The 25,027-nt window shown below is 45.2% G+C and overlaps 1 protein-coding gene across 4 annotated transcripts in view; it reads right to left on the reverse strand.

Moving 5' to 3' along the window:
* Window positions 1–25,027, reverse strand: part of LOC307096987 (kalirin) — a 473,518-nt gene that overhangs the window by 154,037 nt on the left and 294,454 nt on the right. For all 4 annotated transcript variants that reach the window (XM_079766806.1, XM_079766805.1, XM_079766804.1 and 1 more), the window contains exon 10: window positions 7,790–7,912. In XM_079766806.1, coding sequence (XP_079622932.1) covers window positions 7,790–7,912 — 123 coding nt within the window. The remainder of the gene's footprint in view (window positions 1–7,789; window positions 7,913–25,027) is intronic.

Genomic DNA, 25,027 nt, shown 5'->3' on the forward strand with positions numbered 1-25,027 from the left:
GAGACTTGGATAAGATTAACCTTGGTTAGCCAGAGGAAACAGAAGGCAAGTGGCAGGGGTCAAGGGCATCTAGGAGGTGAGGAAGTAGAGGTCTTGAGAACTTGGGGTATGAAGGGAAGGAGAAACAGGAAAGCGGGGCCCCAAAAAGTTAGTCTTGGTTTCTTTTTCTTTCTTTGTTTTTAAGAAGGAAAAGACTTGCAGAAGTTTATATTCTAAGGAAAAAAGTTTATATTCTACTGGAAAAACCTCCTGTGATAAGAATCACATTACATGGCTAGACATTTCAAAAAGCAATTGTGGGTTAGAAGTGATACCTAAAATAAGCTAAAATTGGCTCACGATACCTTCCAAACGTATCTCTTCTACAGGCAGCCTTCAACTCTCAAACCCACTCCCTTGCCTTCAATTAAAAAAAAAATTATTCAGAACTGAACATATCCAGTTACTCAACTTCACTATCCTGGCAACTTTCCAATAATCACAGGATGGTTTGTCAAGATCCTTTTGAAAATATATTTTCTAGATTTAGGCACAATATTCCACATGTGATCTAAATAGCCAGTATATAGAGAAATTCTTATCCTTCTGGTTTACAGGTTATATTTTAGTTTATCTTACTACTCAAAAGCCTTTAATATTCCCTTTTGCTCTGAGAGTGATATCTAAACCCTATCATTGAAGTGTCAAGGTTCTTGAGAGTCTAGACAACCTACACTCAGGCTTTGCTACAATGATTCGCTCTCTACCATGTAGAACCTTTTGCTCTTAGTGGCTTATTTTATTTAGTGTCACAAAATTTACAGGAGATGCCAGGAAAATTTGAGGACTCTCATCACCACCATGTTTTTCCTTGAGCCAGAACTGAAATCACATTCTCATCTTCCATATCCTCCATCTGACGGAGCAGACAACGGTCCTCTCCAGTAACCACCAGGGCTTCTGTTTTGCTCTCCTTTTATCTCTATTATTTCTCCATATCGTTCAATAACCTCAGGTCTGTAGCTCTCACATGGATGTGAGCCTTTCTCATATAGCCTCACCCTCCTATTAGAGTTCTTTAGACAAAACATACTCTTCTATTACCACTTTCTACTTATGAGCTCTATACCCTTAAGTCTTGGGAATATTTATTATACTTAACTTCTTGTGTTAAAATACCTTACTTGTTACACATGCCTTTTGTTGATATAAGAGAGGCTATAAATATTGTTTGCAATCTATATTCTTGATATTTCATTTAAAACCAGGGTGATGATCTCAGCAGATGACTGGATCAGAAAACTGTGGTACATCTACACAATGGAATACTATGCTGCCATAAAAAAGAAGGAATTCTCATCATTTGCAGCAACCTGGGAGGAATTGGAGAACATTATGTTAAGTGAAGTAAGTCAGTCAATGAAAGAAAAATACCACATGATCTCACTCATTTATGGATAATAAAGAACATTATAAACTTGAACAAAAAGATAGATACAGAGACAGTAAAGCATCAAACAGACTGTCAAATTACAAGGGGAAGGTTAGGGAGAGGTGGGGGAGATAAGAGATCAATCAAAGGACTTGTATGCATGCATATAAGCATAACCAATGGATGCAAAACTCTGGGGGGTGGGGGCATATATGGGAGTGGGGTGTGTGTGGGGGGGCAATGGTAAGATATGTACACATATAATACCTTAATAAAAAAATTGAAAAAAAAAAAAAGAAAATGCTAAAAAAAAAAAAAGATCTAAGGGAATTTACTCCACAAAGTGCTTCCTTTTAAGTCACCTGGTGCCTCACACAGCTGGTTGTGGCTTTACTGGGATAATTTCCCCATTCCACTTCAAAATTCCCTAAATCCTTCTAGATAGGTCAACAAGGTTTTCTGCCAAAGCACATCCTCCCCAATCTTTACAGGATGCACTCTGTCCCTTGTCAGAAGTTCATTGTCCTAGTTCTATACGATACAGTCCAGAAAAACATTTTAAAACGCCATTAGCATCGGCAGCCACTTGTTCTCAAAGCCTCCCTTCTTTCGATAGTCATTGCCATCACATGAAACAAGACATAAAAACACCACCTGTGCTTTCAAATCTTTCTGTTGGCTACCCAGAACTTCAAAGTCATAAGGAATGCAGTCCAAATTCTCCTGAGTGTGCCGTTCGTTTCACACACTGGGTTTGAGAACCTTCTGAGAAGCAGCCAATTCATGGTTGTGGTACAAGGTGCTCGGCAAGCTCTCTATAATATCTTGGATATTGGCTCTGACTCCCTCTCAATTTTCCACATCAAAAGCATACACTTGGTTCGGAGCTACCATGGCGGGAAATAATGTCTGCCTGTGTCCGCAGAGGGGATGTCCTAAAGCCACCTGCGGGAACAGTGCTGCACAAGATCCAAAGGCGAAGACTGCCCTTCATTTTTCTGCTGTTTCACATTCTTCCACTTGCCCACTTTATGACATTAATTTCTCTGCATATTCCTGGCTTTCTTCCTCACTATATTTTTTCATCCTGCTTAAGAGCCTTTCATCCTCTCTAAGAAGCTGGAGTGTGAAAAAGCATCTATTTAGGCTCTTTTCCTTCTGCTTGCGTTTGCAGCTGCTATAATTGGTCTCGGGCATGAAAAGGAAGATGTAACTTATTCCAAAGGTCACCACGCCACCCCCGAGGCAGGTGTATGCACTGGATTGCCAAATGTTTCCCTTCCATTTTTGCCTATTTTGACCCCAAGAGTCAGAATGAAAAATTTTTTTATGTGTGTTCTAGTCAAGTTTGAGAACCAAAAAAAGCTAGGGTCAGATAGAGAAATAACTAACCAGAGGTTATTGAATAAAGTACTTATTCATGACTATGTTTTTATATTTCTTAAACATCTTTTCTTTAAATGGTCTGTTTTTTCAAAAAATGTTACACTAATGCTACTTAATATGCTTAGCTGCTTAAATAGGATTTGAGACATTGGATAATATATATTTGAATGTAAATGCTTGATAATTTTTGACTAAGCTGGCTTACAGAAAGTCTGGCATTTCAGATAATGAGGTGATAAATCAGACCACTAATAGAGAATGCCTAGCGGCTCTCTCAACCACAGGCACTTGAGTACTTTCCCACTAAGTAATAGCAAATATCTTGGGAAAAAGTAACAGTATGGTATCCCATTCTACCTCCTGGGCAGATATGAGCACATCTCTCCCCTGACAGCTATGCTACTGTAGGCAGCAACTTCATCTTATACTTGTTCATACTCCTGATGATGCCTAACATGCCAAAAATGTATATAAAAATATAGTAAGTTACCTTTTTAAAATCTCTTTTACTCTATGACCCACATCATTTGATGAGATTATGGACAACTTGAGTCAAGGATCTACCAGAACCAGGAGGGGTTCCCACTGGTGCCAGGATCTTCTATTTGAGCACAGAAAACCTCAGTAGCTGGACGAAGAAAGACCTAGAGACACACCTTGGGTGCATCCCCTGGCCTGGACCCTCACCACCTGCCAGTCAGGAGCTTCCTCAGTCAGGTTATTATGACTGGTCCTCTCTTCCCGCCCCTCAGCTTCTTGTAGGCTATTCAAAGAGTGCCCTCTACAGGATGAACTGAGGACTAATAAGTACTTAATTCATTTCCTTCAAATGACAGACGAAGAGTCTGTTTCAAATGTGTTCAAGAGCTAATAAGCACAAAATTTAAGTTAAAGTTTAATGAGAGATAATGGATTGCTACATTCATTCTTCACAGCTATCATTTATATTTATTTTGATAACTGCCTTAAATGTCTTTACCCCAAAGGGTAACCAATGGTGAGAACCACAGGTGCGCCCCGCCCCATCTGTCTCAGAGTGGAGACGGATGTGTTCCGTGGCTCTCTGCTACACCTCGCCCTCCCCCTGCATAGCCATCTCTGCCCAAGGTCTGGTTCTCCCTGCAGAGGGGAATTTCCAGGAGCTGAAACACATGCCTACAGCTCTTCCTGCTTTGATCCAAGTCCATTTTTTAAAATCTGAAAACAGAGAACGGGAGCTCAGTGTTCCTTTCTCATGTCAGCCTCGGGTCAAATAATCATAGAATCATAAAGCGGAAAGCAGTTCCTTCACTAAACCATGATCCTCCACAGGACCACTGAGGAGTGATGCCCCAGCCTCCTACTTCATACCACGTGACACCTTCCTGGCCATATCTCATACCAGCACCCCAAAACAACAAGGAACAAGCTTCTCCACTGTCACTGATCTCTAACTCAAGAATTATCCAATTCCTAGTTAGATCCACTCCTCTCCTCCAGAGGCGCTCACCTGACTGATAACAGAAGTAAGAGAGAAAGAGAGCACCCTTTCCTGCCTGGATCTCCCCCTTCCTCACCACCTGAGTGTGATGATCACATGCACAGAACAATGCAGGGCTGAGGCAGGCAGCTACCAATGGTCATCTGCCTTTGCTGTGGTCATAATTGGTCTTCCCAAGTGGACTGCCAATTCCAGGATGCTAGGCAGCCCCACTGCCCACTCCCTCCCGCCGAGTGGGAACAAAACAGGGTTGATTTCTAGACTATAGGACCCACCCATCTCTAGAGCCCTACATATAGCACAATGCAGCCACCTCATGGCCCTTGGCTTAGGTATTCCACAGCTACTGTTCCTCTTCCCAGAGCAAACATTCCTCCTAAAAGCAGAGCCTTGGGGAAGGTAGAACTCTTTCTGCTTTCTCACCGTCTTATCAGAACCAGAGGCAGAGAGACGTGGATTATACCAAGAGATTACTCGTTGTAATGCACGTCAAACGGGATGGCCACAGCAGCCCCCTCTCCCATTCTTGCTTTGTGCTCTGCATTTTTCATGAGCAAACGGGTACTCGGAAATGAGTTTATACCCAGTTCCTTTACCTCAAAAAGGAGGGACAGCATGAAGTTAGGTAAGAACATGACTGTGGAGTCAGACAGTCCTGGGTTTGAATCCCAGCAGGACCCCCACCAAGCCAAATGACCTGAGCACGCTGAGAACTTTCTGAGTCTTAGTGTCTCTTCCATAAACAAGGCCAATACCATCTGTCAGTCAGGACTGGTGGGATGTAAAATACATAATGAAAACAAAAACTTTAAAAAGTATGTCCATTCTTTCTCTAGTATGAATGTAAGTTAATGTGTGTCTGGTACTACGTGAAAGGCATTGTCCCATGTGAAAGGCATATCAGGCACCAGTGAGAATGCAAAGGGGCAACTGGGAGAAATGGGTTAACATTGGGGTGGCTGCCAGACTTGCTTGGTTGTAAGAACACATAAATGACAGCTCCTTCATGAGCCTGTAACCAAGGCTGTCATTGCCTCTGAGGCTGCAGCAGGAAGGGAGCAGAAGGGATGGGCTGGGTCAGGGCTGGGGTGGCTCTGGGGATGTTCTCCCTAAGTGAAGAAAGGCCAGTGTACAAGACAGCCAAAAGCCAAGAGCCTCAAAGCTCTGGAATGGCTCCATTCCAAAGGATTAGCCCAGGTTCCACACCCCATTCTCAGCAGACAGGGAGTCCAAATGGCGCTCTCCCATCCTTTGCCCCTAGCAGACTGGAGAGGCACCCAGAATGCCTGGCCACCCAGATATTTTGGATCTGTGCTACATCTTGCCCACAAAGGCACACTGGCCCTGTGTCTATACTACGCTGGCATAGTCCAGCTAGTTCTGCAGAAGGTCCTTGTGTAGCTACGAGGCTTCTTTTTGTTGTGATGGTGGTGGCCAGTGGAGGTGATAAAATATACATAATACAAAACTTGTCAAGTTCAGTGGCATTAAGTAGATTCACATTATTGTGCAACCATCACCACCATCTAGCCCCAGAACTCTTTATTTTGCAAAATTGAAAGTCTGTGCCTATTAAATAATAACTTCCCATTCCTTTTCCGCCAGCTCTCTCCCATTCTTTGCCCCCTAACAGACTAGAGAGGCATCCAGAAGGCAACTGCCATCCTATCTTCTGCCTCAATAAACTTGACTATTCAATAAATTTGACTACTTCACATAACTGGACTCATACAATATTTGTCCTTTTGTGACTGACTTATTCCACATAGCATATTGTACTCAAGTTCATCCATGTTGTAGGATCCTTCTTTAAGGCTGAATAATATTCCATTGTATGTATATACTACATTTGATTTATCCATTAATCCATCAATGGACATTAGCACACTTTTGGCTACTGTGAAAATGGGTATAAAAATACTTTTCACTTCCCATCTTTTATTTTTATTTTTAAAAATATATTTTATTGATTTTTTACAGAGAGGAAGGGAGAGGGATAGAGAGTTAGAAACACCGATGAGAGAGAAACATCGATCAGCTGCCTCCTGCACACTCCCTACTGGGTACGTGCCTGCAACCAAGGTACATTGTGCCCTTGACTGGAATCGAACCTGGGACCCTTCAGTCCGCAGGCCGATGCTCTATCCACTGAACCAAACCGGTTAGGGCATCACTTCCCACCTTTTAATTCTTTTGGGTATATACCCAGAAGTGGGATTGTTGAATCATACGGTAATTCTATGTTTGGTTTAGTTTAGTTTTCACAGTGGCTGCACCATTTTACATTCCCACCAGCAATGCACAACTGTGAGGCTTTATTCCACAGGTTGGGTCTAATCTACCTTCATGTGCAGGGTTCAGGTCGCTGCTGACACGATCTTTCTGGCTCCTGCCGGGCCTCCCACTTTTCAGCATACACTTGCAGCTCCCCTCAAGATGGGTATGCTCCCACTGCTTTCCTGTCCTCCAGCAGATTCCTTCGGTTCTTGGCCCTCTCCTTATGCACCACAGGCTATATCTGTCTGGGGCTGGTGGCCTCCCTGGGTGAGGGATGGGGCTTTGCACAATGCCCAGCATGATGCCCACACTGAGGAGTGGCCACATGGTGGGATCGGCACCAGCCTTGGGTCAGCTGTGATGTGGAAACCCAGCTTTGTGATCCGCACTACTCCTGAGCACCCACCCCTCTGTCCCACACTGATTCCCTTCCCAGCTGCCCCTTCCTCCCTGGTTCTGAAAAGTCTTATTTTCCCCTGCAACCGATCACACCTGACCACGCATTTCATCTGGAAGATGGAGATTGTGAGGATCCATTTGGAATTTTCCCAAAAGAGAACTATAATGGAGTTAAAATAAAATCTTGGGGGTGGAGCCTCAGAACAAAAACCCTCGTATATCACTCCACCATTGAGACAAACGGTTAAGGTCTCATACAGCCTCTCTGGGCAAATTAGAAAGCAGTGCCCTTTTTTTGGAACAGGTATGCAGCTCAGCTAAAAGGCTGAATATTGTGCAAATTACAGGCTAAATACTGTACCAGTGATACAAAGGCACTTTCTGTGGGCACATTCAGCCTTGTTGGTGCGTGGCGTGGTGACCAGGTGCCATCTCTTCCTCCAGGTCTTGGAAGGTACACAGCTTTAGAAACAGAGCGGCCACTGATTTTTAGCTCCACTTGACTGCAGTGACAACCACAGGGGTGGCTTTGGGCTCTTGATGGTCCTAACGTCATTCCCTCCTGCCATCAGCACCTTGTAGATGCGGCATTTACAGATCATGCGGCAGAAAGATTTTCTTTGAAGACTGTAAACTGAGGGCCTATTTATCACTCATGTAGGGACCCAAGAGCAGACAAAGGTCTCCCTGCATTAGGCAGAATGGCATCCCAGAAGCCATGGGCTATCAACCAACGTGCCTCCCCAGACACCAAAGTCACAGCCCTGGTCTCTCTCACCCAGCTCCACACACGCACGTGCACACACACACACCTACAACTATGCTCAACATCTTACCTGAGCCACCTCTTCAAAGTCGTCATGCCGCTTCTGCAGGGCTCGGGCTCGATGCAGGGACTTCCCAACCCCCGTGTGTTTGCTGAGAAAGGCCTCACCATGGTTTTCAATCCAGTCCAACACCTATCAGAGGGGTAAGACAGAAACAATGACTTCTGGGCAGAAGGAAAGACATGTGACAACATATGCGACTGCTAAAGTCCTAGAGTCCCCATCCCAATCAGAAGGCAGCAAGCAGTCCAGGTGGAAATGTTCAATCACGGTAGATACAGGGGATTTCATTACAGCCATTGGCAATACCACAGCCCCACCCTTAACTAAACGCAGCTCATCCTTTTTTATCTCCAGAATATCACCTCATTTTTCCAGTTTTCTCAACCTTAATTAGTTCCTTTTTAAAAACAAGCTACATAGACCATCAGGCACAGTTTAACGCCCTCTCCACCTTTATCCCAACCACATAAAGTATCAAGTCGGGGAGTTCCTTGGCTTTCTCTCTACCATGGTACAGGCATGCTGCCTCACTGTGCGCCTGGGACTCGCCCAATCTTGGAAGTAAAGTCCAGAGTAGTCGGTTTCCAACGCGAGTGATGCTCAAGATAGCTAATCACCAGGACAACTGCCTCTCTGGCTTCTTTCCACCTCTCTCCCCCACTCAACACCAACCAACCAACTGACCAACCAGATAAATAAGGTCTTTGCACCCTTAAGGCCCTTAATATCTATGATTCTCTTGGGAAGCAATGGCTTAAGACCAAGTGATTCAAGACGTTTCCCTCAGTGTTTGGAGAAGCTGGAACAGAGGTGGCTGCAGCAGTAGAGACATGAGTGAGGGGATGCTGAGAAAGTGAGAAAATATGTTGTTTTGAGGGGTACTTCACAAAGTGAGTGGAAACCCCTTAAAAATCTTGCAATGTAGGGAGGACCAAAGCCTTTAACACCCCTTTTGCATTTGCTCAGGTGGCCCAACAAAAATGTGGGAGAAAGGAAGCAGTTCATTTTCTGTTTCTGAGAAGTTGGCACTCAGTAAATCAGGCAGCTACAATGAAATCAGAATCGTGCAGACACACCTGTTTCAAATCCGGCCCAAACTCAACTGAGCCCACTCTACTCCTACTATACTAAACTTTAACTGAGCATTTGATTAATGATGAATTAGCCTTCTCAGATTTTAAAAGGACTTTTGGGAAAATGACAGATGAACTAGGCCTGTTTAAAAGGGTGTTTTAATCCATTCCTCTGGTTCTTCTACAGATTGCCCTATGGCAAGCAGATAGATAAAATCATTCCATGGCCGGCAGGCACAGGAGTTCCAGCTCTGCAGAATCCAGCCTTCGGTGTCACCCCCTCTGGCACCTGAGATAAATGAATGCCTGCAACTGTGCAAAGTACAAGCCTTCAACGTCTTCAGTGACAGTGTCACCAAGCCCACAACAAGATGGTATTGAATAACATAAACTGATGAACACATAGAAACATGGAACAGACTGTCAAACCTCAGAGAGAAGGCAGGGGAGGGGAGGGGGAGAGATCAACCAATGAACTCATATGTGTATATGCATAACCCATGAACACAGACAATAGGGAGGTGAAGACCTGGGGGGCGGGGCGGTGGTCAGGGTGGGAGAGGTCATTGGGGGAAAAGGGGACTTATGTAATACTTTCAACAATAAAAATTAAAAGAAAAAAGATGGTATTAGTTCAGAGCAAAGGACATGTGAATATATTAACATGTTTGTTAAGTGGTTTAACAAACAACCACTTAACAAAGCCAGAAGGTCAGGTAATTATCCATTAAAATGAAGAAAAAGGTTTTTTAAAAAATGCCTTTAAACATTGGATGTAGAGATTTTGGAGGCACATCTGCAAAAAGAAATTGCAGTAGTAAATGAACTGTATTTTTACCTTCTGCAAACACTAAAAGGCAGCATTGAAAGTAGCTCTAAATGTTCCTTTCTTAGAAGAAAGAAGAGCCTGTGTTTCCTTGGAATTGTGTATGGTGAAATTTCAACAACAGAAAAATCAGGAGAGTGTATTTTTACTTGACTTGCAACAATTTGGTCCCACAATTCTCTATTATAAAGGGGAGGATGAGCATCAGCATGCAAGGTCAAGGATAAATAGTTCAAGTCACAAAGTTTCCCATCACACAGTTTTATAATGTTTATGCATATCTAAACTTTTATTAATCCCCTTTTGAGAATGAATTGAAGCTTGGGGATAATTTTTATATACAAAAGAGCTGTCTTGCAGCCGTACATGAAGGCTTTGGAATTTATGACAGATTTTCAGATTACGATTTCTTTCTTAATTTAGCTTTGCACGGTTAAGTGCGACTTGCTTGTCTCACACTGTTTTCATGAATTTTATTTTATTGCATTTCAGTTTTTAGCTCTAGCTTTAATAAAATTGGTTATTCTAAAGCACATTGGGTAAAGAAGAATGCTTTTCATCCACTAGTTTGGAAATGGTGAGCGTTTTTTACTCCCTGGGAATGATTTTACAACTTTTAAACTTTATTAAAAAGCAATTTGTTTCCTGTTTAAGTTATCTTGCTTCGATTTATTTTCAGTTAGTGACAGTTTACTTAATTAGCTCTACCTTAACCACTTAAAAATCTATTTACTTCCCATTTGAGAGGCTTTCACTTAGTTTAAACATAACTTTGATTGCTCTGTGATGTTACATTGCCTCCGCTTCGTCCAACTCCGGCCATTAGAACTGAAGCTGTGGGGAAACCTGTGCAAAATCAGTGAGATTCAGGAACTGCATGGAAACCAATTTAATAGACAAAAAAGCAAGTGATTTAGGAAGTGAACAAAATTATTTCAGTAATACACAGACACCAAAAAAGTACCCAAGGATAGATAAGCACAATTAATAGATGAGTTATTGTGTAAAATGCCAATTTCTGGCTGTTCTGTATCAGACAGTTCATTTAGAGCCAGCATAGTTGGATGCACACATTTGGACCACATGTTCTCTTAACTGATTCCATGACCCCAACCCTGGGAGTACAATCCAGCCTCCCACACAGAATGGGCAGCAGAGAAAGGCATCTCTGAAAAGTGCCTGGCGATTACATTACACGCCATAAATTAATGTGCAGCCCTGGAAATCTGCACACCCCTCAGCTTCTGGACACCCAGACTCTGACCACCACTGGTTGAAGAATACATTGCATTTCTAGCCAAACCCTGGACCTACCAAAGTGTAGGTACCTATCAAGGCACCTCTTATTAGCTAGCCCTGTTTAACTCTCTCATCTACAATATAAGTTTAAATATTCAATTACCAATGATAATCAGGATAGTACAGAATTATACCTATTGATGGCTTTGAATTGGTATTTAACTGTTCCCAATACAAAAGTTTTTTATCTTTTCGTTTTTGTGTAAGGGCTCTTCAGGAAGCAGAGAAACACATGTGGATATGAAGATTCACACATTCAAACATATTTATTACTCTCATTGTGCCCTACAGCTGGGCACAAGGACAGCCCGAGTACAATGTTAAACAAGGCAGGTGTGGCCCTCACTCCAGAAACTCAGCTATATACTGGTAAGCAACGAGCACTAGCCAGTGATGGGCAACCTTTTGAGCTTGGTGTGTCAAACTTCGCCAAGAAACTGAGCATAACTCGGGTAGTGTGTCACTTTGAGGAAAAAACATTATTTCGCAAATGTTTCATCCTCGGCATGCAGCCGCCTCAGCGGCCGCGTGTCATCAGAAATGGCTACGCGTGTTAGTGCTGACACGCGTGTCATAGGTTCGCCATCACTGCACTAGACCCAAAGTCACACAATTCATCATTAATTGCAATGGGGAAAAGTGCCAACAGTCAGGGGCTCCTAACTGGGGGGTCAGGGAAGGCCTCTCTGAAGGAAGGTTGAGCTGAGATGTGAGAGCGAATAGGAGTTAAGCTCGGAATTAGAAAGACCAGCATGGCTTGAGTAGGAAGGAAGGAGGAAATGAGCCCAGGGAAGGCAGAAGCCAGATGGTGCTGAGCCTGGTGTGTGGAGTCAGCTTCCAACGTTCATGCTAAGAGCCACTGAAGGGCTGCAAGGAGGAGGAGACATCGTGGGATCTGCATTTGTAAGTTATGGTTCTGTCTGCTTTGTGGAGAGTCCGTTGGAAGATGACAAGAAGAGAGGTGGGAAAACAGGAGGTTACTGCAGAAATCCCGACGAGACAATGGTGGCATAGACAGGGCCAATGGCAGTGTCTGCAGAGAGATAGGCATGAGTAATATTTAGGGGAAGGAATAGCCAGGGTTTGGTGATTGGTTATGGGGGTGATGGAGAGGCAGGTGGAAGGTTGACCCCAGGGTCACTGGTACAAAAGCAAGTTACAAGGGACAGCACAGAAATGACAGGTTTTTCTTAAGTTTTCTTTCAACTTTCATATTCATGCTGTGGTTTTGATAAATGACAGTTGTGCCTCTGAACTTGAGTGGAAGTAGCACCCAATGATAGTTGTCAACCTGCTTCTGGCAAGATGCACCCTTAGTTTCAAGGAAATAATTTTATACACTATGGTTTAAAAATAAATTATAAATTGTTAATATAGCTGTATCCTAAGAATACAAAAAATTAGGAACAAATCCATTTGAAGAACACAAATTTAGGCTTACTAGTAAGTGAAATTAACCTGTGCATACTTGAAAGGGCATTTCACTGAGATATAGTTTTTGAGGAGCCTCTTAACCTGACATGTAGTCCTCTGTGGCCAGCCCTACCCCACTTTCAACCCCACCTCCAGTAAGTTTCTGCCTCACCCCTAAATTCCCCCAAAGCTACTCCTCATCTCCTGAGTTTTGCTGTCGCTATGTTTAACTTTACTTAAAATGCCCACATCTTGTTTCTCCCTATACCCACTTTCCAGGCTCCTTTCAACTCATCCTTTAAGCAACATCTCAAAATCTCTAGTTTTAGACAGCCTTTTCTCTTTAATAACCCGCCCAGGCTGTGGTGGGATCACTCATTTCCGATTCTGTCCAAACCACAATTATTGCCCATGGGCCTGTCTCTCCCACTAGCCTCCAACCTCCTGTGATTTCCAAACACAGCATGGTACTCAGCACAGAGTGTGCTTTGCTTAAGACATGCTGAACTCTACTCAACTCAAACTCATCCCCTAACACACAACTTTGAGGTGAATGTCTACAGCTCCACACTCCTATCGTTAACTCTATCTTAGCATCTCTCACAGTCTGCATTCCAAGTTCTTTCTCTCCATCTCCAGCCTCTCCACTGCCCCTCTTGGCAGGTAGGTAGTTCCTGCCAGTGTATGGGGTTCTCACATTCTTTCATCCTGCCCCCGCCCCCAGCAGCCATGCAGGAGATACTCAATGAATGTTTATAGCTATGAACTGTCAAGTGCAAATATGGTTGAGGCTACTGCCCAACTGTCTTGGGAGAAGTTGTGCCACCCATTCATCAAGAGGTCTGACCTTCACACTGTCATTGGGAACAATAGCTCAGGTAAGCGTGGGACTCCTCGCCACTCCAGCAGACAGTCTTGTAAGCAACTTGTAAAGCTCTGCCTCCGTTCTTGTGCCCCAACTCTTCAAACAGAAATTACTCCTTTCCCAGAACATCCTTTTTCCAAGAGAGACACTAACATCCTAAACCGGATTTGGGAGCCAATCTAATAGCCATTATGCATAATTCCCTAATCACCCCCTTTCTTTCTCATCTAATTGTGTTTATTTCAACCAGCATAAAATCAAGACAATACTTTTCAGGGGAAGAGACAGTCCTTTCTAGCTGCTAAGGAGAAGAGAAAAAGTCCTTTTGAAGAGAACCACAGAACTGATTATTTTCTGAACAGTGGCCATGAATGCAGCTGAGGGAATGGGAGAACATCAAGGGATCTAGCTGCCTCCTATCCCAGGACTTTTATTTTTTTATTCTTCCAACTTGATAGAATCTTAGTTCTATTTATTTTTAAAAGATTTTTTAAATTGATTTTTTAGAGAGAAAGAAGGGAAGAGGGAGAGAGAGAGAAAAAAACACTGATGTGAGAGCAAACATGGATTGGCTGCCTCCTACACACACCCCTATCAGCGATTGAGCCTGCAACCAGGACATGTGCTCTGACCGGGGAATAGAACCGGCTACCTTTAGGTGCATGGGACAATGCCCAACCAACGGAGCCACACCGGTCAGGACGATAGGATCTTAGTTTTAGAGGAGACCCAAGCATCTCCCAGCTCAGTGTAGGAGACCCCTGCACTTAGAGACAACCACCTTCAGAACAAAGTTTTAAGTTGGTATGCAAGCTCTACTTACATACCAAAGTGTCTTGGGTCCATAGAGCACCACTAAATTGTGGCACCATCATGATCATCCTAATTTAATGATACTATCTTTGGGGTCTCATCCCTACTCTGCTCTTATCCAGTTGTGACCCTGCTGGGTGTGTGCCTTTTTCCCTCCAGACCTCACTGCCTCAAATGAAGACACTGGATCAGACCATCTCCCCAGTCTCCTTCAAACTCGAATATTATATTGTGGGTACAGCATGACTTTATTATATTGAGAGTACGGCAGCTCCCTCTTTGGAAGGAGAGACTATGGAGGGTTTGTTCTTTGTCAAAGAAAATGAATCTCTGGGAGGTTTGTTAACTTGCCTGAGCTTACACAGCTATCAAACAATGGGGTCAGGATTCAAACCCAAGTGGTTCTGGCAGCAACACTACAATCTAATACCCAGACCCCAATCAAGTTCTGCCATCTGTCCCAACACTGACTTTTAGAGCAGAAGCACATGCTGTGTTTAGTTGTCCCTTTAATCTAGAACAGTTCTTTAGGCTTGCCTTGCCCTTCCTGCCTTTGACACTTCTAACAGTTACAGGGCTATCTACACAAATAAAAGAGAAATATGTAATTTGACTGTACCTCTGCGACGCCCACCAGCCAATAAGGAGTGAGTATGCAAATTAACCCAACAAAGATGGCGGGTTAATTTGCATACAAAGGTGTGGAGTGTCCAGGTGGGGCAGGATGCCTGCTGGGGGTGGGAGGGGCGGAAGGAGATACAGGAGGGGCGCTCTGGCCGGAGCAAAGACTCTGGCCGGAGTGAAGGCCTGGGTCCCAGGTGCCGGAGGAAAACCGGTGCTGGCAGCCAGGGGAAGGAAGGCATATTCTTGCACAAATCTTTGTGCAACGGGCCTCTAGACTCTAATAATAAAAGTGTAATATGTTAATTATATCAGACATCCTTCCAGATGACCTTCTGGATGAAGCTGGGGCTTCAAGGGAAGTCTGGGTCCCGGGTGCCTGCCAGCAGCTGGAGGGAAGCCTGGGTCCTGGGATGCCAGAGGGAAGCCAGTGCCAGCAGCCGGGGAAAGAAGGCCTACTCTTATACGAATTTTGTTCATCGGGCCTCTATTTATAAAATGTCCCTTAATTTGGGTTTGTCTAATGTTTCTTCATGAATAGAATCAGGAACATCACAGAAATTATTCTTGTTCTTCCTGTTTCATTCCATCAGGTGGGACACATTTTCAATTTGTTCCATTACTGGTGATGTTAACTTCGATTCCTTGATTAAGATGGGGTCTCCCAGCCTCCTTCACTACACAAGTCGTTCTAATTCCCTTTGCAATTAAGAAGTGTTTGGGGAAGGTTCTTTGAGACTATGTAGGTGGTGGATTCAGTGATGTGTCATACAGGACTTTTTACAATTGTTGGGAGTGCCACTAGCAGGCAGAGGGACCTCAGTTGTCAGTCTGCATTGGGGGTTATATTACCTTTGTCTGCATTGGGGGTTATAGCAGCTTCTCCTGAAGCCACAACCCTTCCCAGGTTGGCCTGTGTCTATGATGAACTTCCGTACATACACAGCCCAGCTCTCTTTCCTGATCCTGGGACAGGACTGATGGGTCACCCAATCTTTAGAATGCCCTACAGATGGCTGAGAATCCCCTTGAGATGACATTGTAGCTCAACTTTACCCTCTGCCTAATCCTCTTCTTCTCTTCCCTTCCCTTCCTCAGGGATCAATTTCAAGACCACCTCCAAGATGCTTCCTCTGGCTAGCCCCTGTGTGGACACCTCCACACCCTGTTAGACTTCAGTCCTCTAAGCTTGGCTGCCCTCCCTGCGTGGATGTGCTCCTCACTGGGCCCAGGCTCTGACACTAAGCCCCACCCCTTGTGGGTGACCTCCTGAACCTGCTCAGTCTTTGCACCTGTGCTGAGCCACCCTCTTATATAGATGCTTTGCTCACCTTGCATGGGCTCTGACACCCTGCACCAGGCTGTCCCTGCTCGGGGACTCCCTTCTCACTACTCACTCGGGACCACCCTCCCTTGAGGACTTCGGGCTGCCCCCACCAAAGCCATCCTCAGCCATCTGGGCTCTGAATCCCTGAGCCATGGAGGCTCCTCACCCTGAAGAGTGCCTACCTTGGTCAGCCCCACTTAAGAGGAAGAGCCTCCCCCTTCTAGAAACATCTCTTCATGAGCTCCTCAGACACCATGCTCATTGGTAACACCCAGGCTCCCTGTCATCCACTGCGGTCTTACATTCTGCATTCTCCTTGGCTGCCAAGGCTCTACATTTTGGAATGGTTCTGGACCTCTTCTCTTTCCTTCCTCCCTGGATGATCTCATCCAGTTCCATGGCTTTCAATATAATCTATGTCCTGGTAATTTCCATAGGCACAGCTCCAGCCCTAATTTCTCTCCTGAGATTGAGACTCAATTGCCTGCTCACTCTTCTTCAATTTGGCATATAATAGGCACCTCATACTTAACATATCAAAACAGAACTCTTCATTCCCTTCTGCCTTACTCCCTCCCTCTCCTGTCTCCCCTGTCTTAGCAAAAGACACTACACTTCCCCTGACTGCTTAGCCTCAAGCCTGAGAATCTTCCTTATTTTAGCTCTTTCTTGTCCACTGTTTCTGCCACAACCTTCCTAGTCTAAGCCACCATCTTTGTTCACTCACCCCACCAGCCCTCTAAGTGGTTTCCCTCCTTTTACTCTTGCCGTGCCCATCCACACAGGAGCCAGACCTATTTCTTTAAACAAAAATCAAATCATGACACTCCCCTTATTGAAACTCCACAATTGTTTCCTATCACATGTAGAAAACCCAGATTCTCTCCATACCTTATGAAACCTAATTTGACATGGACCCAGCCCATTTCTCCAAACTTCTTACCCCCTTTTTCTACTCTAGCCATCTCCCATTTTCATGAACACAGGCAGCTCATTTGAGTCTCAAGAACAGTGTGGGTCCCATTTCATGCACCTGGAACATCCTCCTAAACACATCCCGTGGCTATCCAGCCAGATCTCTGCTGCACTGGCTATCACTATAAGGCCTATTACATGTTTGTCAGTGGTGGTGTTTTCTCTCTACCTCCTGCATAAGCAACACTTGGGCAGGGCTTTGTTTGGGTCACTGCTATGTTCTCAGAGAGCATTTGCTGAGTAAATGAGTGAATGAAATCAACCAATCTGATCTGAGAATTTCCTGTGTGGTAAAGGGCAGAAACCATGAAAGGACATGGAAATGTTTTACAAACAATTGTGGCATCAGAATCCCAACTCTCTGATTCCCTCATCTGGCTCTCTGATCAATCATCTTATTTGAAATCGATTATTAAATTTGTGCCATAATTTGATCTATGGTAAAACAACAAGATGTTTCCTTGTTTTACATAAATGGAAGGACTCCTCCCTCGCAGCTCCTCCCTCCCAGCCCCCAGCCTCCCGCTGTTTAGAAAGCCATTTTTCCTGAGGCCAATGGAGGAGAGTTTACACACCATCAGGTGTCTCCCACTCACTTTGTTTTGTTAAAGGTTCAGGCTCACACGATGTATAAGAGTACCCAGGGCAGTCCATCAAGTCATTATTCCTGTCTCTTCGCACAGCACACTGAGCGTTAGTGCTGGAGGGGAAAGGCTCACATTACCAGTGCCACCGGAGAGCAGGCAGGCGCCACTCGAAATGCCCAATTACCAGTAATTCATTTTCTGTCCCCTCTTTGGAACAAGTATGATCAAAATAAATGTCCTGCTATGGTGGGAGAAGCCATCATTTTTCTGAGAAGGCTCTGCTGAGACTCATTAGCAGGTGTATAGACTCTCCTTTCACTGTGAACTGTGGTCCCTTTGCCCGACAGATGCCACGCTGGGTGCAAGCTGGCTAAGAGACCAAAAGACCCAAAGTTTTAGCTGCCTCCCGCCCTTGGGCCCCTCTACTCCCAGCCATCCCACTCCTGACTCTTCCCAACACAGGGGAGCTGGCATGACTAGAACTTGTTTTGTCCTTGGCACCTCCCTGGGCGAACCTCCTTGCCCGGTGCCTTGGCACCTGTTGACGGTGTCCCCCTACTTTTCACCACGAAGGCTGGGACTTCTTAAGTCTCTCAAACTTTAGAATGCTTAAGAATCCCTGTTTTGTTTGTTTGTTTGTTTGTTTAAAACAGAGGTACCCCTTCCCCACAGATTCTGAATCAAAAAGTATGAAACAGGGCCCGATAATGTGTGTTTTTAACAAGTCCCCACTCTGGCCAGATATTTTAATGCCAGGGATCCAATGACACTTTGAAAAAGACAGTTTCATATTCACACTTGACACCTCCCTTGTTTTCTATAGCAAAATGGACAACCATTTCCAGTGATTTTTTTCATAAATGCTCTCAAACCTAATCTTGCCTCACCAACTGAGTTCATGCTCTGTGGCCACACCAGGATCGTGGCTCCCAGGATCTTCCCACTCCAACCCAGTCCCCCTTTGGCACCAAAATACCTCACACCTTCACCTATTTCCTCTGCTCAGAATCTTTCAATAGCTTCCCACTAGTCATAAAGTTTGAGACTTTTATCCTTTAGCCTGGTATTCAAGGTTCCAGAAATTGCATGTTGACCATGCTGAGCATAGGGGTTATCTAAAAGAAGTGATCCTGCCCAGCCAGTGTGGCTAAGTGGTTGAGCATCAGCCTATGAACCAGGAGGTCACAGGTACATGCCCAGGTTGTGGACTTAATCCCCAGTAAGGGGCATGCAGGAGGCAGCCGATCAATGGTTCTCTCTCATCATTGATATTTCTATCTCTCTCTCCTTCTCCCTTCCTCTCTGAAATCAATAAAAAGTGTGTGTGTGTGTGTGTGTGTGTGTGTGTGTGTGTGTGTGTGTGTGTGTCTGTATACACACTAGAGGCCTGGTGCACAAAATCTGTGCACGGGTATGGTCCCTAGGCCTGGCCAGCGATCAGGGCTGATGGAGGCCTTCTGGCTGCCTGCCAGGGCCTCCCTTCCCTGGCTGCTGGCTGCCAGCTGGGGCCTTCCTTTGTTCTGTGCCACCCCCTGGTGGTCAGCGCATGTCATAGCAAGCTATTGAACTCCGGGTCTCCCGGTTGAACTCCGAGGGGACCTTTGCATATTAGCCATATATTTTTTTTTAAAGAACTGGATGGTGACTGTCTTGTCAGTTGTTAACATAATAGGGATTGAGGACATTAAAGGTGTTTAAAATTACCATGGATCAAGAAAGCCCTCAGGCTCAGTAACTCCTGGAAAGGGACTTCCTCTCATTGCCTTCCAGGCTGTATCTGCCTCCCTACCCTGCCTGATGGAGGCAGCTAGGTGCTCCTCAGAAGGTGCTCATTATGGAAGGAGCACCCTTCAGTCAGAATAGAGTTTGCATTCAGGAAGTCAAAGGATGCAGGCCATGATGGGAAGTGAAGAGAGGAAGGCAGAAAGCAGGGCAGAGGGGAGCGAGGTGGGGTGTAGAGTGCGGAGGGGTACTAGGAGTCCATGAGATTCCCAGGCAGGAGGGGCTGAAAATGTCAGAGGCAAGCCTCTGCAGCTCACTCCCGCCCTGTCAATTCTAGCTGAGGGATAATGGAGAGGACTGGAATAGAGCCTCCAGTACCAGCCTCCTCCGAAGGGGAGAGGGGCAGCGTGCTCCCTCTAAAATCAGGGATACCAAAGAGGCAGATGGGAAAGTTTCCTTATCTTCACTCTAATCAGCAAGCAACCCTGACAAGTGAGCCCTCCTTTTCTCCCCTTCCTCCCCCCCCCCCCCAATTCAGCTAAGCCTTACCCCTGCTCTTCCTGGGCATTCACCCTATCCAAAGAATTACATATTAGCTACTTGAATGTTATTTGAATGATTGGTTTATCACCATCAAAAACTTAACTGAGAATTTTAATACTGCTGAATACTACCATGGAAAAATGGATATTATTCAAGCTATATGCTACAAGGAAAAGTGTCAGCAATGAGGAGTTAACATAATTATGATTGTGAAAAACAAACGAGAATGGGTAGTGTCTGTTTTATCTATTGTGTAAGATAAATAACTGTAGAAGGCATTTTATAATGACTGGACAGATGGAAAAGAGTATTTGGTATTAGTATGACTGTGCAGGTCTTACTGGACAGGCACTTTGAGTCTGACTCTCAGATGTCGGAAGCTATATAACCTTTCGGACCAAGTAACCTACCAGGGTCCTCTGAGCAATGACATTCCAGCACTAAATTAAAAACCCCTAACGGGCAGGGACTGTGCCTCTCTGCATTCCCATCACCTAGCAGAGTGCCCAGGGCGTAAGAGAGGCTAAGAGCACAGATCTCGTGGTTAGGTGGACGTTTGAATTCTTGCTCTGCTAAAGTAAAGGCAAGTTTACTTGTCCTTTCTAAGCTTCAGTAAAACGAGAACCAAGCTATCACCTGGCTTACAGTGTTGGAAGATTAAATAAGGCACGTGAAGGGATTAGAATAGATGCTCAATCATATTTACTCATAAAGATGATGAATCCTGGGCTTTGAACAATAAAACTTGTATAGACATTTAATCCTAGTAACAAAATCTCAGGGCTGGAATCAAATCATCTCTCTGGTGTTCCAAGTCCCCTCCTCAACCCAGTAAGTAACCAGTTCAAAGTTCAAATGGCTCCCCCTTGCGTGTGTCCCCCCATCCATCTGGGACTACACTCTGAGCATTTTCCTCTTTAGATGCTCTGATCCTTCCTTCTCACAGGAAGAGTTAATTTCTAGATCTATCATCAGTCTGGTCACTTCATTCTGTGTGCAACCCAAAGCACTCATCTTTTATTATGCAAAGCTGGCAATTGGATCACACCATGCCCAAGCTGGTCTAGTATGATTAAGGGGCTATAGTCAGTAGCTAGTAAAAGATTGGATTTCTGGAGTTAAAAAAAATTACTCTCAAATCCTTTTTATACATTCTTAGGCAAGCAAGAGCTGACATAGTAAAAGCTGTAATTTTCTGTATGAGGCTCCAGAAAAACTGATAGAAACAAGTAAGATTCATTTGTAATACAATGGATTTTAATGTTAATATATTCATTCAGAATGGAAAGTCACTGAGCCAGATAAATTCTGCCATTACTGCACCTCACTAGCTTACCTGATTGGACTGCTTAAAAGCAAAAGATGATGATGATGATGATGATTTTAAATCCTTACCCAAGGAAATGCTTAGAGAGAGAAACATCTACAGAAGAGAGAAACATCAATCGGTTGCCTTCCATACACTCCCCAACCAGGGATCAAACTGCAACCCAGGCATGTGCCCTGACCAGGAATCGAACCGGCAACCCTTCAGTGCACAGGACAATGCTCAACCAACCGAGCCACACTGGCTGGGCAGGCATTATTTTTAAAGGATGGTATTGGAGCTTCAAACATGTCACTGTCCCACACATACCATTGAGACCACTCCTAAGCCTCCCAGCCTTACCTCTCAGTTTTACTGCCGGGAGCAGGCACCCAGTTAGACTTCCTCTTCCCTGTCCCCTGGCTGTCACTTAACTCTCTGCCTCCTGGCCTTCCCCCATCTCCTCTGCTTGAGCTCCAAGCACCTGTGCAAATCCAGCCCAACCACAGGGAACTTTCCCTGCTTCGACTCCACTAGACTATTGTGGTTTTGCTTCTTTGGCGCTGAACCTAGATAGTTGTGTGTTATTCACGTGACCTTAGGTGCACATGTCTTCTCTCAGGCCAGAAACCTCCAGCTCCTAGCATGGGGTCTTGCACAGAGCAGGTGTTCCAAAACACTTTATAATTTATTATTGCACAAAACGGAGAGAGAAGAAAAGGAGCAGAACAAATGGCCTGCAGAGAGTGTTCAAAATGGTTGCTCTGGCTACAAAATAATGGGATAGAATTTGCATCTACCAGAAAGATCAAGAATCTAGCTACTCCTTGTTCTTCTCACCACAGAGTCAGATCTATCTGGGCTTGGAAGGAGTCCTTTAGATCCATGGGAAACTACAGGGGTTAGGGGAAAGCGAGAGAGAGCGCTGTGGAGCGACACTGTCCTGGGAGCGCTCTTTCGGCTGCTGCTCAGTACTGTTCCTCTCAAAACCAGATGCTTAACTGCAATCTCATTTTCACTGGCATTCTATCTTTGGTTTTCATCTTTCTGCTTTTGCTCTGCTTTGGGCCCTTAAAGGGAAAATGGTTCCTACTTGGGCCAAGACCACCCACCCTCTGATATGGCAATGAGGCTAGGAGTCAGGCCAGCTCTCTCTTTCCCTCTGTTTCTTTCTCTTTCTCCTCCCATACAATGTATGTCTATTTCTTGGCTCTGTCTTTAAATTTCTCTCTCCCTTTCTCTCTCTTCCCCCACTGTCTGTCTCTGTCTCTCCCTCTCCCTCCCTGTTTTGGGCTGTGTGCATATCTGTCTGCCTGTCTGTCACTCTCCCCTCTGTGTTAATTATACACGTGTGCTTCCCGTCTCTCTTCCGGTTCTTCTTTGTCTCCTTGCTCCTCTCTCATGTGGCTTTTCTGTAGGGCTCCGGGACTGGGAGCCGAAGACCTAGCTTCTAGTCCCAGCACTATCATTAACTGGCTGTGTGGTTATGGCCAAGTCACTTTACATCTTTGGACCTCAATTCCCTCCATCGTAGAGTAGGTTAGACTGGACGCTCTTCCAGGCCCTTGACAGCTCTGAGATTTATCACTGAATGGAACCGAACTCAGCCGACCCACGAAACAGTTGCTGTTGTAGAAACAGGAGAATCAGGGGTCCCCAACAGCACAAGCACCAGGGGGCGCACGAGTACCATTCAAAGAGGATGTGGAGGATTTACGACATGCTAGGCAGGCACGGTGCTAAGCCCAGTACTTGCATATCATTCAGTCTGATGAGATGGGTGCTATAACTGTGCTTACCTTAGAGGTGAAGCAACTGAAATACCACAGGTGAAGCAACCTGCCCAAGATCACACAGCCAAGATCTGTCAGAGCAGGATTGAAACCAGGCTGCCTGACTCTACAGCCCATGATTGCTGAATGACCAATAATCTGTGATTCTGTATTGCCCCAGCCACTGAGTCTCGTTCACAGGTTCCCATGTAGGCTGCTGAGTAAATACCTCTGGACTCCAAATGGGCTCAGGAGTCTTAGATCCAGACTATATGGTTCAATCAATTCTCTCCTCCTTCAGGCCACTGCCTATAACTGTTTCATCAATCCTCTATTGCCCTGCACGCTGACTGGCATGCTTTCGTAGCCTGTCCTTTACATTTTCAAGTGTGTATGTCTTATGCCGGGCATCTTGCCAGGACCTAGCAAAGGGCTGGGCCAACTGCAGAGGCTCAAGCTGCTGAGTAACTGATGGGCACTGAGGGTGTCTCTGTGTCCTCCGCCTGGGCTGTAAGTACCTGGAACCCTCAATACCTCCACATCGCAACTCCTGCAGGCAGACTCCAGCCATTTACCCACAACTACTAAATGTGTTCAAAGGGAGGGTTCATTTCACAGAAGCAGAAACTGGGGTCCCCAAATGATAATTTCAGCTCATGTGAGCAAAAGTAAAGAGAACCCCAGTTTCATGCCAGACACAGCCAAGAACTGTTTGGGGCACAGAGAGATAGAAGCCAGGGTTTCTACTCTCACAAAAATACTGGAATAGAAGAGATGAAACATGCAAAATTGGTAAGTATATAAGATTTATATAATAAAGATATAAAGTATATAAAGTTTTATATAATATATAAAAATAAAAAAACAATAACTATATAAAAGTTCTGGAAACCAGAAGTCCTTCACTCTAACCATTAGTGCATTATGTCCAGCACCTTCTGAAATACCAGCTCAGACACCCTGTCGGACACTAATGGTTGTTTGGGTGTCAGGTAAGCATTTGAGATCACTGCCAGGTTTGGTAGCCTTTGTCTTGCACATTTTTCTTGTGCATCTGTCCCAATGTCTGATACATGGTGAGACAGAGTGAGTGGGACAATGGGTAAGTGAAGTGATGTTCCCAGAGGTGATAGTCTCCTAACCTGAAAAGGACAATGGAATGAACCATCCTGGGGAATTCCGTTCCCAGGGGAAATCCAAAGCTCCATCACGTCCACCTCGAAATCTTTCGCTTGCTCTTCCTTGGTGCCAACAATGTGATTTGTACAGGAGAGATGAATTAATGGAGTTTCACTTCCAGAAATGCTCTCATTGTTTAAGAGCAAGATATAGAACAGCCACAGGTGTAGTTTAACACACTTCTTCCCAGCTTTAGTGCAGATGCCACGGTGGCCACAGGACAGTCTAACAGCTCCCAGATAGTCCAGGTCTGGATGCTGCCTTCCTGGTGGGGAGGTCTTTGCCCGCCCTCCTTGCAGCCCCTCTCCCCTTTCCAGTGCCCATCCTAGAATAACAGCCCTGAAAACAGGAGGGCAAAGAGCACGCAAGAAAGCTACACAATCCATGGGCCTGGTGATCTCCACGGGTCCCTCAGAGTCCACTGAACCAGTAATGCCAGAGCCTGGCACCTCCCCATCTCAGTTACAGGCAGACCCTGGGCCCTCCGGGGCTCAGGGTGATGCATTCCTCTGGATAGCTCCCAATGGCAGGAGCAGGCAACTGACTCCCTTGCTCCTCCATTCCCAGCAGGCCCCCAGTTTCAGAGCTGGGCCGGCACATCAGCAGGGTCGTCTCTCCTGAGGCTCAGGCGTTGCCTCTAATGCCTCAATCACCACCAGGTTGAGGAAGGGAGGGCTGCAAGGAGGTTAGGGCATCCCCCAAATGGGGGACACTCCTGAAGGCCTGGTTACTTCTGGGACTCACTGCACAGTGACCCTGCACCCAGAGTGGGTCTCAGCCAGTGCAGGATGCCCTGCTCTCCCTCTATCCTGCCTCTATCTCAGGACACCCACCGCCAGGCCCCCCAACAACAGCGGTGAAAGGAATCAGCTTCCAAAGACACGTCCAGTTGGCTCTCCATTTTCCATGTACAGGGTGGGGCA

This window comes from Cnephaeus nilssonii (genome assembly GCF_951640355.1).
Source record: "Cnephaeus nilssonii genome assembly, chromosome: 3".
Classification (NCBI taxonomy): Eukaryota; Metazoa; Chordata; class Mammalia; order Chiroptera; family Vespertilionidae; genus Cnephaeus; species Cnephaeus nilssonii.